At 47.4% G+C, this 15682-nt stretch overlaps 1 protein-coding gene across 2 annotated transcripts in view; it reads right to left on the bottom strand.

Annotated features, from left to right (window-relative positions):
- The window catches only part of fgf11a (fibroblast growth factor 11a), a 135727-nt gene that overhangs the window by 56739 nt on the left and 63306 nt on the right, over positions 1 to 15682 (bottom strand). For both annotated transcript variants that reach the window (XM_045225856.1, XM_045225857.1), the window contains one exon: positions 1856 to 1966. In XM_045225856.1, the coding sequence (XP_045081791.1) occupies positions 1856 to 1966 (111 nt within the window). The remainder of the gene's footprint in view (positions 1 to 1855; positions 1967 to 15682) is intronic.

Here is a 15682-nt window from a genome sequence, read left to right as displayed (position 1 = left end):
GTTTATTTGAACAGTGAGAGACAGAATAACAACAAAAAAATCCAGAAAAATGCATGTCAAAAATGTTATAAATTGATTTGCATTTGAATGATTGAAATAAGTATTTGACCCCTCTGCAAAACATGACTTAGTACTTGGTGGCAAAACCCTTGTTGGCAATCACAGAGGTTAGACGTTTCTTGTAGTTGGCCACCAGGTTTGCACACATCTCGGGAGGGATTTTGTTCCCTCCTGAGATGGTTTTAGTCATTAAGGTTTCGAGGCTGACGTTTGGCAACTCAATCCTTCAGCTCCCTCCACAGATTTTCTATGGGATTAAGGTCTGGAGACTGGCTAGGCCACTCCAGGACATTAATGTGCTTCTTCTTGAGCCACTCCTTTGTTGCCTTGGCCGTGTGTTTTGGGTCGTTGTCATGCTGGAATACCCATCCACGACCCATTTTCAATGCCCTGGCTGAGGGAAGGAGGTTTTCATCCAAGATTTGACGGTACATGGCCCCGTCCATCGTCCCTTTGATGCAGTGAAGTTGTCCTGTCCCCTTAGCAGAAAAACACCCCCAAAGCATAATGTTTCCACCTCCATGTTTGACGGTGGGGATGGTGTTCTTGGGGTCATAGGCAGCATTCCTCCTCCTCCAAACACGGCGAGTTGAGTTGATGCCAAAGAGCTCGATTTTGGTCTCATCTGACCACAACACTTTCACCCAGTTCTCCTCTGAATCATTCAGATGTTCATTGGCAAACTTCAGACGGGTCTGTATATGTGCCTTCTTGAGCAGGGGGACCTTGCGGGCGCTGCAGGATTTCAGTCCTTCACGGCGTAGTGTGTTACCAATTTTCTTGGTGACTATGGTCCCAGCTGCCTTGAGAACATTGACAAGATCCTCCCGTGTAGTTCTGGGCTGATTCCTCACCGTTCTCATGATCATTGCAACTCCACGAGGTGAGATCTTGCATGGAGCCCCAGGCAGAGGGAGATTGACAGTTATTTTGTGTTTCTTCTATTTGCGAATAATCGCACCAACTGTTGTCACCTTCTCACCAAGCTGCTTGGCGATGGTCTTGTAGCCCATTCCAGCCTTGTGTAGGTCTACAATCTTGTCCCTGACATCCTTGGAGAGCTCTTTGGTCTTGGCCATGGTGGAGAGTTTGGAATCTGATTGATTGATTGCTTATGTGGACAGGTGTTTTTATACAGGTAACAAGCTGAGATTAGGAGCACTCCTAATCTCAGCTCGTTACCTGTATAAAAGACACCTGGGAGCCAGAAATCTTTCTTATTGAGAGGGGGTCAAATACTTATTTCCCTCATTAAAATACAAATCAATTTATAACATTTTTGACATGCGTTTTTCTGGATTTTTTTGTTGTTATTCCGTCTCTCACTGTTAAAATAAACCTACCATTAAAATTATAGACTGATCAATTCTTTGTCAGTGGGCAAATGTACAAAATCAGCAGGGGATCAAATACTTTTTTCCCTCACTGTATACTGAGATCATGTGACAGATCATGTGACACTTAGATTTCACACAGGTGGACTTTATTTAACTAATCATGTGACTTCTGAAGGTAATTGGTTGCACCGGATCTTATTTAGGGGCTTCATAGCAAAGGGCGTGAATACATATGCACGCACCACTTTTCCGTTATTTATTTTGTAGAATTTTTTGAAACAAGTTAATTTTTTCATTCCACTATTTTGTGTATGTCCATTACATGAAATCCAAATAGAAATCCATTTAAATTACAGGTTGTAACGCAACAAAAAAGGAAAAACGCCAAGGGGGATGAATACATTTGCAAGGCACTGTACATACAGACAGGTGTGAGCCAGACAGACAGACATACTTACAGAAGGAGCTGCTTTCGTCCTTTGTGCCGTCCATGGTGCCATCCGGAAGCATCTGGAGGTAGAAGCCATGCCGGTTGTAGAGTCTGGTGACGATGCCTTTCAGTTGGGGATCTGCGGGGGGACAGGACAGGGTTCATTTGTGTCCTCATATAGGCAGTGGTGTTTGCACTCAAACTCAGCATCTGGGAACAAACGTCTGTGTGTCTGTGTGTGTGTGCCATGGCTTTGAGCAGGTGGTGGATATCAAGGTTGATGTTCAGCAGTAAAGGAAGAATCTACTCACTGCAATGTATTTTCTCCCAAATATATTATAACATCAGGTCTTTGAAGACCTAAAGGTGTTTTTTTTTTAAATCATGGACACATTTTGGAACAGACTGCATGTCTATCACAGTGTATGGTCCTCCCTTTTTACTGGTGAGCAAACAGTTACTGAGGGTGAGAACGCATGTGTTCCTAATGCATGAGAGCCCTGCTATTTACACTGAAAGGCAGCGTCTGTGTCCACAGTGGCCTTCTCTATTGATGGGACCTTGGTGCCTGCTTAAAAAGGGACACTGTCTACGGTGAGGGAGGTAGGGTGTGTGTCTGCCTACTGCCTAGCACGGGAAACACTTCATTAAAAATTAATAGCATGTGAGACCGTGCTGCTCTGTTTGCGATAAGGCAGAGGAGTGAGAGAGAGATAGGAGGAGAGCGAAAGACAAAAACACAAACAAGAACAACTTTGCTGAGGTACTAAACATTTTATGACACTGGACCCCGTCTTCCATCTACTGTGGCACTCTGTTTTGTTGTTTACAGAGTATGTTCTGAGGCAGAAAAGTTGTTTGTAGAGCTAGCTGGGATTTTTATCTCCAGGTGAACAGAGTTTATCTGCTACATTTGCAGGCTCTTGTTGTGTGTAGTAGCTTCTGGTTGACAGCTAGCGTGCTAGCTAACGCTACGGGACAACAGCAGTTCTTTACCCTTCCCCACAACCATGGCCGTGACTACATATGAGGACACTGAGGTCCGGACCTCTGTAATATTTTCTAATTAGAAAAAAATTTGAAATATAAAAAATATATATTTTGTACACAGTAAAGAAAATCAACTATGGGTCAACGTCTAAATATTGCTCCCAGCGTTGATCAAAGCTCAGAACGCTTATATTCTTGATCTGAGTTCTAATCGCGCCTGCTTCTAGAATCATGAACTGTGGTTTGTTTGTTCTATTCGCGTGCGTCCCCTGGATTTGCCTCCCGGATTTGCCTTTTTAGCAGCACATTCACCACTCTCTCAAACGGCTAACTCCGCCCTCTCGTGGCAGCACAGGCCGAGGGCCTGAGACGTGAAACGAACCACCAGCTCAGAGTCGGCTCACTAGAGAAGCATGAAAAACTAGAGACACTGCTGACAGGTTGTTTTCGAGATGCCAGACAAAAGCCAATTTTTAAACCATCCCACGACTCCTGCGTGTCTACAGACATCCCCCAAACAAAAAAAAACTGTGTGGGGTCCCCTGAGAAAATCTGCACTAACCTTATCAAACAAGTTAGGAACAAAAAAAGAAATATGTTTCAATATGAACATCTCAAGATGGTCAATCTTCCTCGTAGGCCTAGGCCTGCATCAAAATGCAAAATATATTTCGTTTATATCGGTGGTTGTTCGTCTTATCCATTACCCACCTTTTTTACCACTACATCACTGATATTAATACAGAATCGTAAGTTATATTCGAATAATTCATTTGAACGTGGTAATAGGATCATCTGTGTTCCACTGATGTCTGTTTGTGTGGAGCTTGATTAGTAATGCCTAGGAATACAAACGTGAACGCTATGTAATTTGAGAAAAGAGATACAGTGCATTCGGAAAGTATTCAGACCCCTTCACTTTTTCCACATTTTGTTACGTTACAGCCTTATTCTAAAATGGATTAAATAAATAAAAAATCCTTAGCAATCTACACACAATACCCCATAATGACAAAGCGAAAACAGGTTTTATATATTTTTTGCAAATGTATTTACATACATAAGTATTCAGACCCTTTGCTATGAGACTCAAAATTGAGCTCAGGTGCATCCTGTTCCATTGATCATCCTTGACATGTTTCTACAACTTGATTGGAGTCCACCTGTGGTAAATTCAATTGATTGGAAAGGGACACACCTGTCTATAAATGGTCCCACAGTTGACAGTGCATGTCAGAGCAAAAACCATGCCATGAGGTCAAAGGAATTGTCCGTAGAGCTCCGAGACAGGATTGTGTCGAGGCACAGATCTGGGGAAGGGTACCAGATCCCCAAGAACACATTGGCCTCCATCATTCTTAAATGGAAGTAGTTTGGAACCACCAAGTAGTTTGGAACCACATGACAGCCCACTTGGAGTTTGCCAAAAGGCACCTAAAGGACTCTCAGACAATGAGAAACAAGATTATCTGGTCTGATGAAACCAAGATTTAACTCTTTGGCCTGAATGCCAAGCATCACGTCTGGAGGAAACCAGGCACCGCTCATCACCTGGCCAATACCATCCCTATGTTGAAGCATAGTGGTGGCAGCATCATGCTGTGGGTATGTTTTTCAGCAGCAGGGACTGGGAGAATAGTCTGGATCGAGCGAAAGATGAACGGAGCAAAGTACAGAGAGATCATTGATGAAAACCTGCTCCAGAGCGCTCAGCACCTCAGACTGGGGCGAAGGTTCACCTTCCAACAGGACAATGAACCTAAGCACACAGCCAAGACCACGCAGGAGTGCCTTCGGGACAAGTCTCTGAATGTCCTTGAGTGGCCTAGCCAGAGCTCGGACTTGAACCCGATCGAACATCTCTGGAGAAACCTGAAAATAGCTACGCTCCCCAACCAACCTGACAGAGCTTGAGAGGATCTGCAGAGAAGAATGGGAGAAACTCCCCAAATACAGGTGTGCCATGCTTGTAGCGTCATACCCAAGAAGACTTGAGGCTGTAATTGCTGCCAAAGTTGCTTCAACAAAGTACTCAGTAAAGGGTCTGAATACTTATGTAAATGTGATATTTCAGATTTCCGAATGCACTGCATCTATGTAGAGTTGAGGATTTTATGCAATTCATCATTACAACTGACTGACTGAACTGTCGCTGATGCTACATGTCAGTGTGAATCATTTCTCATATTTCCCCCCTTTCAGGGGTATAACATTACAATTTTACTGTATATCTAATAGGTTTTGTGTTTGTAGAATGACTGAATGAACCTACAGCAGCCAATGTGATAATGGCTAGGGTCATTGTTGCTTGTTTTTGCTGTTCTCCAAATAGCATTTTTAAGTGTTTTAATTGTATAGAAATCCAGTAAACTTTCAAAAAGTTATTCCAGACCTCACTAAAACTCAAACCCTGGGTACGGCCCTGCCCACAACAGAGATAATCCTTCACTTAAGACCTAATATGAGCAGGGAAACAATATGTAACATCTTGTGTAGCTTCCTGTTGACAGCTAGCGTGCTAGCTAATGCTACGGGACAGATGTGCTATTTAGAGAGAATTATGTAACCTGTTGAGAGCTAGCGTGCTAGCTAATGCTATAGGACAGCAGTTGTTGTTTTCTGTTTTCTGCCTCCACACAACAGAGTATTACAATTTAGACCTCCAAAGAGCAGGGAAATACTGTATGACAAGAAGTGTGTTGCATCTTATGTAGCATCCCAGCTAGCTAACACTGAGATATACACTGAGTGTACAAAACATTAAGAAAAGCTGACAGGTGAATCCAGGTGAAAGCTATGACCCCTTATTGATGTCACTTGTTAAATCCACTTCAATCAATATAGATGAAGGGGAAGAGACAGGTTAAAGAAGGAATTTTGAGACATGGATTGTGTATGTGTGCCATTCAGAGCGTGAATTGGCAAGACAAAATATTTAAGTGCCTTTGAACGGGGCATGGTAGTAGGTGCCAGGCGCAGCTGGGTTTTTCACGCTCAACAGTTTCCCGTGTGTATCAAGAATGGATCACCACCCAAAGGACGTCCATACAACTTGAAACAACAGTGGGAACCATTGGAGTCAACTTGGGCCAGCATCTCTGTGGGGGGTGCAACTCAATATTATACACAACAGAGATAATCCTTTACTTTAGACCTACAAAGAGCAGGGAAATACTGTATGACAGGGAATGTCAGAATAGTTAAGCGCCACAATCAAGATATAAGGAGCAACATCAAATATCCATGAGGATACACTCTTAGGAAAAAGGGTTCTTCGGCTGTCCCCATAGGACAACCCTTTTTGGTTCCCAGTAACGACAAATAGATAATGGGGGTGGTCAAATATCAGACATACAGGGTTAGAGTTCAACAATTTGGTTGTAATCTGTAATCTCCATTCTGGACTGGAGTATTCTTCACACTTCACATTTTTTTTTATAGTAACATCACACACGCATACACAGACACAAAAACACACACACACTCGCCCTCCAGTCAAGGTTAAAAGCAGCAGTATCCGCAGCAGTATCTGCTGTGGAGCCGGGGGATCATGTCAATTAGACTGGGCTGTGTTCATCAGGACGTCTGGGGGTTCTGGAGAGGGCATGGGCGAGCCGAGGAGAGCTTCCCCCTCCTGAGTGCCTCCTGCCTGGGCTGGACGAGCTGTCAGACTGACCCTCCCTGGTTCCGTATGCTAAACACTGCAGTGGCACTAACACTCTATAATTCCACCACCAGCACACACACCATCTCACATGCACACACAGACAGTCCCACCCAGCCCATCCCAAGCCCCAGCCATCACCGGAGCCTGATAGAGAGAGCCATCGATCCAGGGTTAGGGCCCTCAGGGCTGGACAGGACTTTTTAATATTCTGGATGTGAAGCAAGGGGGAACAAGACAAGCCAAGCGGACACTAGAGTCGTGAGCGGATGAGAAGCCACCCACAATCACACAAAATAGGGGAGGAGGAGTGAGAGAATGAGAGGAGTGGAGGGGACAGAGAGTCAGGGTTATGTTTAGCCCCTAATCTTTTCTAAAACAACTCCTTGTGAGAGACTGTACCAAATATATTAATTAAACTCACCTATTTAAGTCCCAATATTCCCCAGTGACTCCCACCTAATGACATCTTGACCCATTCCCATTGGTTTATTTTCATGTCTGAGGACTGTGTGTAGGAACTGAGAGGTCTGAGATGGACATATGAGTGCTGGCAGGCCTCATCCCAGAGAATGGCAGTGAGGGACACATCTTAAGGAATGGGGTTGGCAGGGGGCAGAGGGGTGAGGCAGACATGCCAAAGACTGGAGCCATCACACACACACATCTGTCATCACACACAGACAGATGCCCACAGTGGGACCTCACTCTACGTGGGGCATTTTTTACATTTACATTTTAGTCAGTCATTTAGCAGACACTGTTACCCATAGCGACTTACAGTAGTGAGTGCATACATGTGTGTACTTTTTCGTACTGGTCCCCCGTAGGAATCGAACCCACAACCCTGGCATTGCAAGCACCATGCTCTATCAACTGAGCCACACGGGACCTCACTTGCAATGTTTCTCCCTCTAACTCTTTCTCTCTACTCTCCATCTCTTCCTTCTAGTCTCTTCTCTAGCAGTCTTTCTCTCTCTCTCTCTCTCTCTCTCTCTTCTCTCTCTCTCCCTCTCTCAATTAAATGTAAGGGCTTTATTGGCATGGGAAACATATGTTAACATTGCCAAAGCAAGTGAAGTAGATAATAATCTCTCTCTCCCTCTCTCCCTCTCTCCCTCTCTTCCTCCCCAGTCAGTCAGTGGAGGCTTAGTGAGTTATGTGGTTTAGATCATACTCAATAATGCCATATACATCAAACAATCAGCAGGGGATACCAAGTCATTACTTTTTTCTGCTGAAAGAGAGAGTGAAAAAAGAAAGAGGGAAAGAGCAAGATAGAGGGAGATTTAAAAAAAAAAAAAAGTGAGAGGAAAGAGAGAGATGTATGTGAACACCACTTCATATTAGTGGATTCGGTTATTTCAGCCACACCCGTTGCTGACAGGTGTATAAAATCGAGCACACAGCCATGCAATCTCCATAGACAAACATTGGCAGTAGAATGGCCTTACTAAAGAGCTCAGTGACATTCAACGTGGCACCGTCATAGGATGCCACCTTTCCAACAAGTCAGTTCGTCAAATTTCTGCCCTGCTGTAAGTGCTGTTATTGTGAAGTGGAAACGTCTAGGATCAACAAGTGATAGGCCACACAAGCTCACAGAACGGGACCACCGAGTGCTGAAGTGCGTAAGAATCGTGTGTCCTCAGTTGTAACACTCACTACCGAGTTCCAAACTGCCTCTGGAAGCAACGTCAGCACAATAACTGTTCGTTGGGAGCTTCATGAAAGGGGTTTCCGTGGCCGAGCAGCTGGACACAAGCCTAAGATCACAATGCGCAATGCCAAGCGTCACCTGGAGTGGTGTAAAGTTCGCCGCCATTGGACTCTGGAGCAGTGGAAACGCGTTCTCTGGAGTGATGAATCATGCTTCACCATCTGGCAGTCTGAAGGACAAATCTGGGTTTGGCGGATGCCAGGAGAACATTACCTGCCCCAATGCATAGTGCCAACTGTAAAGTTTGGTGCGGGAGGAATAATGGTCTGGGGCTGTTTTTCATGGTTCGGCTAGGCCCCTAAGTTCCAGTGAAGGGAAATCTTAACGCTACAGCATACAATGACATTCTAGACCATTCTGTGCTTCCAACTTTGTGGCAACAGTTTGGGGAAGGCCCTTTCCTGTTTCAGTATGACAATGCCCCCAGGCACAAAGCGAGATCCATACAAAAATGGCTTGTCGAGATTGGTGTGGAAGAACTTGACTGGCCTGCACAGAGCCCTTCCTCAACCCCATCAAAATATCTTTGGGATGAATTGGAATGCCGACTGCGAGCCAGGCCTAATCGCCCAACATCTGTGCCCGACCTCACTAATGCTCTTGTGGCTGAATGGAAGCAAGTCCCAGCAGCAATGTTCCAACATCTAGTGGAAAGCCTTCCCAAAAGAGTGGAGGATGTTATTGCAGCAAAGGGGGGGACCAACTCCATATTAATGCCCATGATTTTGGAATGAGATGTTCGACGAGCAGGTGTCCACATACCTTTGGTCACGTAATGTAGCAAGAGACAAAAGATCAAGAGAGAGAGAAGAGAAGGAAGTGAGAGATAGAGATGCAAAAGGGAGAGAGAGAGTAAGAGGTAGAGAGAAGGAGGGAGGGATTGTGGGAATAGCGTGGTGGTGGCGGGGTAGCGTGGAATGACACGGTTATTTCATTAGGAGAGATTCACACTAACAACAAAAGAGGAGCACGCGTCACGCCAAACGTCAATGAAGCGCTGAGGTGAGACAGTTCTTAAGAAAATAAGCCTGTCTGTCTGCTGAGACACTCTGGTCAAATAGCTCAAATAACTCAAATTGCAATAGTTTGGCTTAGATTCCGGATTCATTCTCCTCTCTAGTTAATCCAGTCATCGTGTTTCCACCTACTGCAGCTAATATTGTCTTTGCTCCAACCTACGGCTATTAACACACCCACCCACAGAGGATATTACTACACTCTTAGAAAAAAAGGGTTCTTCGGCTTTCCCTTTTTGGTTCTACATGGAACCCAAAAGGGTTTTACCCGGAACCAAAAAGGTTATCCTATGGGGACAACCGAAGGACCCTTTAAGGTTCTAGATAGCAGGTTTTTTTCTAAGAGTGTAGCGTTAATATTTCACACTGCAACATTTATTGCATCCATGGCAAACACCCAGACAGAAGGTACCTAATTAATAACACTAATAAAATTAAAATAATACTAATATAATAATACCACTAATATTATAATAATAATACCACTAATATAATAATAATAATAATACTAGTAATAACAAGTTACCTCTTCTTACCTCCACACAACTTTCGTTGTGTCCCAAATGGCACACTATGCCCTATATGTTGCACTACTTTTGACCAGAGCCCTATGAGCCCTGGTCAAAGGTAATGCACTACGTAGGGAATAGGGTGCCATTTGGGATGTAGTCGGTATCTTTACTGTACCAGAAGCGGATGTCTGTTAAGCTGCAACATCTCCCTTCGCTGTTCCTATCACGCCAAATAACAAACATCTACAGAGCAGTTAGAGCGTTCAAGAGAAATACACACACACACACACACACACACACACACGGGAGGCATAAAAAGCTCCATGTGTATCTTCCATCACATTTTCACATATTCACGATAGGTCTGCATTTAAATTGCATCAAATGACCATGTCTGCTCTTGGTGGCCCTGTGTGAGTAAGAGTAATGGGGAGGGAGGCAGGGAGAGCCCACTCACTAATGGACATATTTAGCGGGACCATCAATCATATCTGGCTGTGAAAGACTTCCTCATCATTCATATAGAGATGGGCGTGGTGACACTCTTTAAAACAAACTATTTTCTCACCGCAGCTCCGACTCCGGAGCCCGCCCAACGCCTGCTTTTAAGGAAATCGATAATGCTAATGAATGAAACTGATTTATTTGGTGTTGATAAATTAATGGTCTGTAGCTTATTAGACATATATTAATGTGTTATGAATGGTTAGTAATAAGAAGAGGAAAAAGCAACCAGGTCCAATGAAATGGAGCCCTGTCACTACGTACAACAGCTCCAACTCTTGCTGTCACTTAGACCACTAAGTAAGTTACAATGGCTCACCAACTGGGACAGTATTTCTCTACTGACATTGCATTGGCTGAAGAGAGATGACAGCTAGCCAATGAACACAGTATACGTCTCTTGGGATATGCCCTAAATGGCACCATAATCACTTATAGTGCACTAGGAAATAGGGTGCCATAGGACATAGATAGGGGACATTTTGGACGCAGCCTTGGCCTATGGCAGCCTGAGAAATGGGCAAAAATGGACAGAAAACGATGGAAAAGTATGTGAGTAGAAGATGAAGTGGACATTAGTCAGCTATCTGTCTAATTCCATAATGTCTGTCTCTATATCCAGAGATACATACAATGAAGGCAGAGAGGCTAAGACACAAAGCCATACATCACATTTATCTCCATCTACTTCCTGAAATGCAGTCGAACACACACACACACACACACACACACACACACACAGGACACTTATGCGCAGAACACACACGGACACACATATATTCACTCATACAAATACGCCCGCACAGATGCACACACACAGACTAAAGAGGAAGAGATAAGAGGGAGGATGAAGGGGAAGATTGATAAGGGAGGGAGAGAGGAAGAAAAGAGAGGGGAGGGAGGGAGAGAGGAAGTAGAAGGGAGGGGAGGGAGGGAGAGAGAAAGAAAAGAGAGGGGAGGGAGGGAGAGAGGAAGCAGAAGGGAGGGGAGGGAGGGAGAGAGGAAGTAGAAGGGAGGGGAGGGAGAGAGGAAGAAAAGAGAGAGGAGGGAGAGAGGAAGTAGAAGGGGGGGAAAGGAGGGAGAGAGGAAGAAAATAGAGGGGGAGGGAGGGAGAGAGGAAGTAGAAGGGAGGGAGGGAGAGAGGAAGTAGAAGGGAGGGGGGAGGGAGAGAGGAAGTAGAAGGGAGGAGGGAGGGAGAGAGGAAGAAAAGAGAGGGGAGGGAGAGAGGAAGTAGAAGGGAGGGGAGGGAGGGAGAGAGGCAGAAAAGAGAGGGGAGGGAAGGAGAGAGGAAGTAGAAGGGGGGAGGGAGGGAGAGAGGAAGAAAAGAGAGGGGGAGGGAGAGAGGAAGAAAAGAGAGGGGAGGGAGAGAGAGAGGAAAGAGAGGGAGGGAGGGAGAGAGAGAGGAAGAAAAGAGAGGGGAGGTAGTGAGAGAGGAAGAAAAGAGAGGGGAGGGAGGGAGAGAGGAAGTAGAAGGGAGGGGAGGGATGGAGAGAGGAAGAGAGGGGAGGGAGGGAAAGAGGAAGTAGAAGGGAGGGGAGGGAGGGAGAGAGGAAGTAGAAGGGAGGGGGGAGAGAGGAAGAAAAGATAGGGGAGGGAGAGAGGAAGAAAGGGGAGGGAGGGAGAGAGGAAGTAGAAGGGAGGGGAGGGAGGGAGAGAGGAAGAAAGGAGAGGGGAGGGAGGAAAGAGGAAGTAGAAGGGAGGGGAGGGAGGGAGAAAGAAAGGAGAGGGGAGGGAGGGAGAGAGGAAGTAGAAGGGAGGGAAGGGAGGGAGAGAGGAAGAAAAGAGAGGGGAGGGAGAGAGGAAGAAAATAGAGGGGAGGGAGGGAGAGAGGAAGTAGAAGGGAGGGGAGGGAGGGAGAGAGGAAGAAAGGAGAGGGGAGGGAGGGAGAGAGGAAGTAGAAGGGAGGGAGGGAGGGAGAGAGGAAGAAAAGAGAGGGGAGGAGAGAGGAAGAAAAGAGAGGGGAGGGAGGGAGAGAGAGGAAGAAAAGAGAGGGGAGGGAGAGAGGAAGTAGTAGGGAGGGGAGGGAGGGAGAGAGAAAGAAAAGAGAGGGAGGGACGGAGAGAGGAAGTAGAAGGGAGGGAGGGAGGGAGAGGGAGGGAGAGAGGAAGTAGAAGGGGGAGGGAGGGAGAGAGGAAGAAAAGAGAGGGGAGGGAGGGAGAGAGGAAGAAAAGAGAGGGGAGGGAGGGAGAGAGGAAGTAGAAGGGGGAGGGGGAGGAAGAAAAGAGAGGGGAGGGAGGGAGAAAGGAAGTAGAAGGGAGGGGAGGGAGGGAGAGAGGAAGAAAAGAGAGGGGAGGGAGGGAGAGAGGAAGAAAGGAGAGGGGAGGGAGAGAGGAAGAAAAGAGAGGGGGGAGAGAGAGAGGAAGAAAAGAGAGGGGAGGGAGGGAGAGAGAGAGGGAGAAAAGAGAGGGGAGGGAGGGAAAGAGGAAGTAGAAGGGGGGAGGGAGGGAGAGAGGAAGAAAAGAGAGGGGAGAGAGGAAGAAAAGAGACTGGGGGGAGGGAGAGAGGAAGTAGAAGGGAGGGGAGGGAGGGAGAGGGGAATTAGAACGGGGGAGGGAGAGAGAGAGGAAGAAAAGAGAGGGGAGGGAGGGAGAGAGGAAGCAGAAGGGAGGGGAGGGAGGGAGAGAGGAAGTAGAAGGGAGGGGAGGGAGAGAGGAAGAAAAGAGAGAGGAGGGAGAGAGGAAGTAGAAGGGAGGGGAAGGAGGGAGAGAGGAAGAAAATAGAGGGGAGGGAGGGAGAGAGGAAGTAGAAGGGAGGGGAGGGAGAGAGGAAGTAGAAGGGAGGGGGAAGGGAGAGAGGGAAGTAGAAGGGAGGGAGGAGAGAGGAAGAAAAGAGAGGGAGGGAGAGAGGAAGTAGAGGAGGGGAGGGAGGGAGAGAGGAAGAAAGGGAGGGAGGGAGGGAGAGAGGAAGTAGAAGGGAGGGGGAGGGAGGGAGAGAGGAAGAAGAGAGAGAGAGAGGAGAAGGATGGGGAGAGAGGAAGTAGAAGGGAGGGGAGGGAGGGAGAGAGGAAAGAGAAAGAGAGGGGGAGGGAGAGAGGAAGTAGAAGGGAGGGGAGGGAGGGAGAGAGGAAGAAAAGAGAGGGGAGGGAAGGAGAGAGGAAGTAGAAGGGGGGAGGGAGGGAGAGAGGAAGAAAAGAGAGGGGAGGGAGGGAGAGAGGAAGAAAAGAGAGGGGAGGGAGGGAGAGAGGAAGTAGAAGGGAGGGGAGGGAGGGAGAGAGGAAGAAAAGAGAGGGGAGGGAGTTAGAGAGGAAGAACAGAGAGGGGAGGGAGAGAGGAAGAAAAGAGAGGGGAGGGAGGGAGAGAGGAAGTAGAAGAGAGGGGAGGGAGGGAGAGAGGAAGTAGAAGGGAGGGATGACAATGCTTTAGAAGAGAGAAGAGGGAAGTTTCCCTTGGGGGCTGTCGTGTTCGAAAGAGGAAGAGTGAGAAAGACAGACTGACAGACAGTGACAAATGGACAGACAGGCGGATAGAGTGACAGGCAAGCTGACAGACAGACAGAGAGATAGAGAGGGAAGGGAGAGAGAGAGGGGGAGAGAGGAAGAAAAGAGAGGGAGGGAGGGAGAGAGGAAGAAAAGAGGGGAGGGAGGGAGAGAGGAAGTAGAAGGGAGGGGAGGGAGGGAGAGAGGAAGAAAGAGGGGAGGGAGGGAGAGAGGAAGAGAAGGGAGGGAGGGAGGGAGAGGAAGAAAAGAGGGGGAGGGAGGGAGAGAGGGAGTAGAAGGGAGGGGAGGGAGGGAGAGAGGAAGAAAAGAGAGGGAGGGAGGGAGAGATGAAGTAGAAGGGGGAGGGAGGGAGAGAGGAAGTAGAAGGGAGGGAGGGAGGGAGAGAGGAAGTAGAAGGGGGGAAGGAGGGAGAGAGGAAGAAAAGAGAGTGGAGGGAGGGAGAGAGGAAGTAGAAGGGAGGGGGGAGGGAGAGAGAGAGGAAAGAGAGGGGAGGGAGGGAGAGAGGAAGAAAAGAGAGGGGAGGGAGTGAGAGGAAGTAGAAGGTGGGAGGGAGGGAGAGAGGAAGTAGAAGGGAGGGGAGGGAGGGAGAGAGGAAGAAAGGAGAGGGGAGGGAGGGGAAGAGGAAGTAGAAGGGAGGGGAGGGTGGGAGAGAGGAAGAAAGGAGAGGGGAGGGAGGGAGAGAGGAAGTAGAAGGGAGGGAAGGGAGGGGAGGGAGGGAGAGAGGAAGAAAAGAGAGGGGAGGGAGGGAGAGAGGAAGAAAGGAGAGTGGAGGGAGGGAGAGAGGAAGTAGAAGGGAGGGATGACAATGCTTTAGAAGAGAGAAGAGGGAAGTTTCCCTTGGGGGCTGTCGTGTTCGAAAGAGGAAGAGTGAGAAAGACAGACTGACAGACAGTGACAAATGGACAGACAGACGGATAGAGTGACAGGCAAGCTGACAGACAGAGAGATAGAGAGAGAAGGGAGAGAGAGAGGGGGGGGGGAGAAACATGAAGGAGAGAGCCATTGCGGAGGTTTCCCATGCCGAGCAGTTAGTGATGTTAATGACGTTAACGATCAGACCCACAATGCTCTGGTGTCTGGCCTCCACCCAGCACCTGATAGGACAGGGAGGAGGGGACAAGATAAAGAAAAGAGAGAGGTGCGGAGGGAGGGAGGGAGAGAGAGAGAGAATGAGAGGGAGTGGAGAGGGAAGGAGAGAGAACGTGGGAAAAGAGAGTGGTGGAAGGAGGGGGAGAGAGAAAAGAGGGAGGAAGGGAGGGGGAGAGAAGAAAGAGGGAGGAAGGGAGGGGTAGAGAAGAAAGAGGGAGGAAGGGAGGGGGTGAGAAGAAAGAAAAAGGTGTGGAGCCAGAAAATCAATCTAGCTTGAGCTCTGGTGTTACAACTTGCATCGTTAAAGGGCAGCGAAGTTGGTGGATGGCTGCGAATCAAACGAGGAACCCTACTTCTCTTTCAGCTGTTTAAATGGTTTAATACCCAACATATTTTCTGCTTTTTAACAGGAAAATGATCCAATGTGGTAATGTTAAAGTGGTGTGACCTATGGACAGATCAATTCTGTATATTCCCTGAAGTGCCATTAGAGGCAGATACAAGCCAATAATCTGCCTCTGAAATCTCTGTCCCATCGCTCTTAGGATGACAGTTACTGCTTGGCATCATTCTACATTGTGACTCACTATTCCATACAACTCTGTATATTTTCACAGTCAACAGGCAGCTATTCATATCACCTGCAAATTCCTATTGTGAATTGAAACTCTGTACTCCCACTGCAGTGCTACTGTTCTGTGTCTGACTCACTTACATTTACATTTTAGTCGACGCTCTTATCCAGAGCGACTTACAGTTAGTGAATACATTTTTTTTATATACTGGCCCCCCGTGGGAATCGAACCCACAACCCTGGCGTTGCAAACGCCATGCTCTATCAACTGAGCTACATCCCTGCAGGCCATTCCCTCCCCTACCCTGGACGACACTGGGCCAATTGTGCGCCGCCCATGAGTCTCCCGG

The sequence above is a fragment of the Coregonus clupeaformis genome, chromosome 16 (assembly GCF_020615455.1).
Source record: "Coregonus clupeaformis isolate EN_2021a chromosome 16, ASM2061545v1, whole genome shotgun sequence".
NCBI classification, from domain to species: domain Eukaryota; kingdom Metazoa; phylum Chordata; class Actinopteri; order Salmoniformes; family Salmonidae; genus Coregonus; species Coregonus clupeaformis.
Note: the sequence above shows the minus strand (reverse complement) of the source record. Positions and strands in the feature narration are given on the sequence as shown.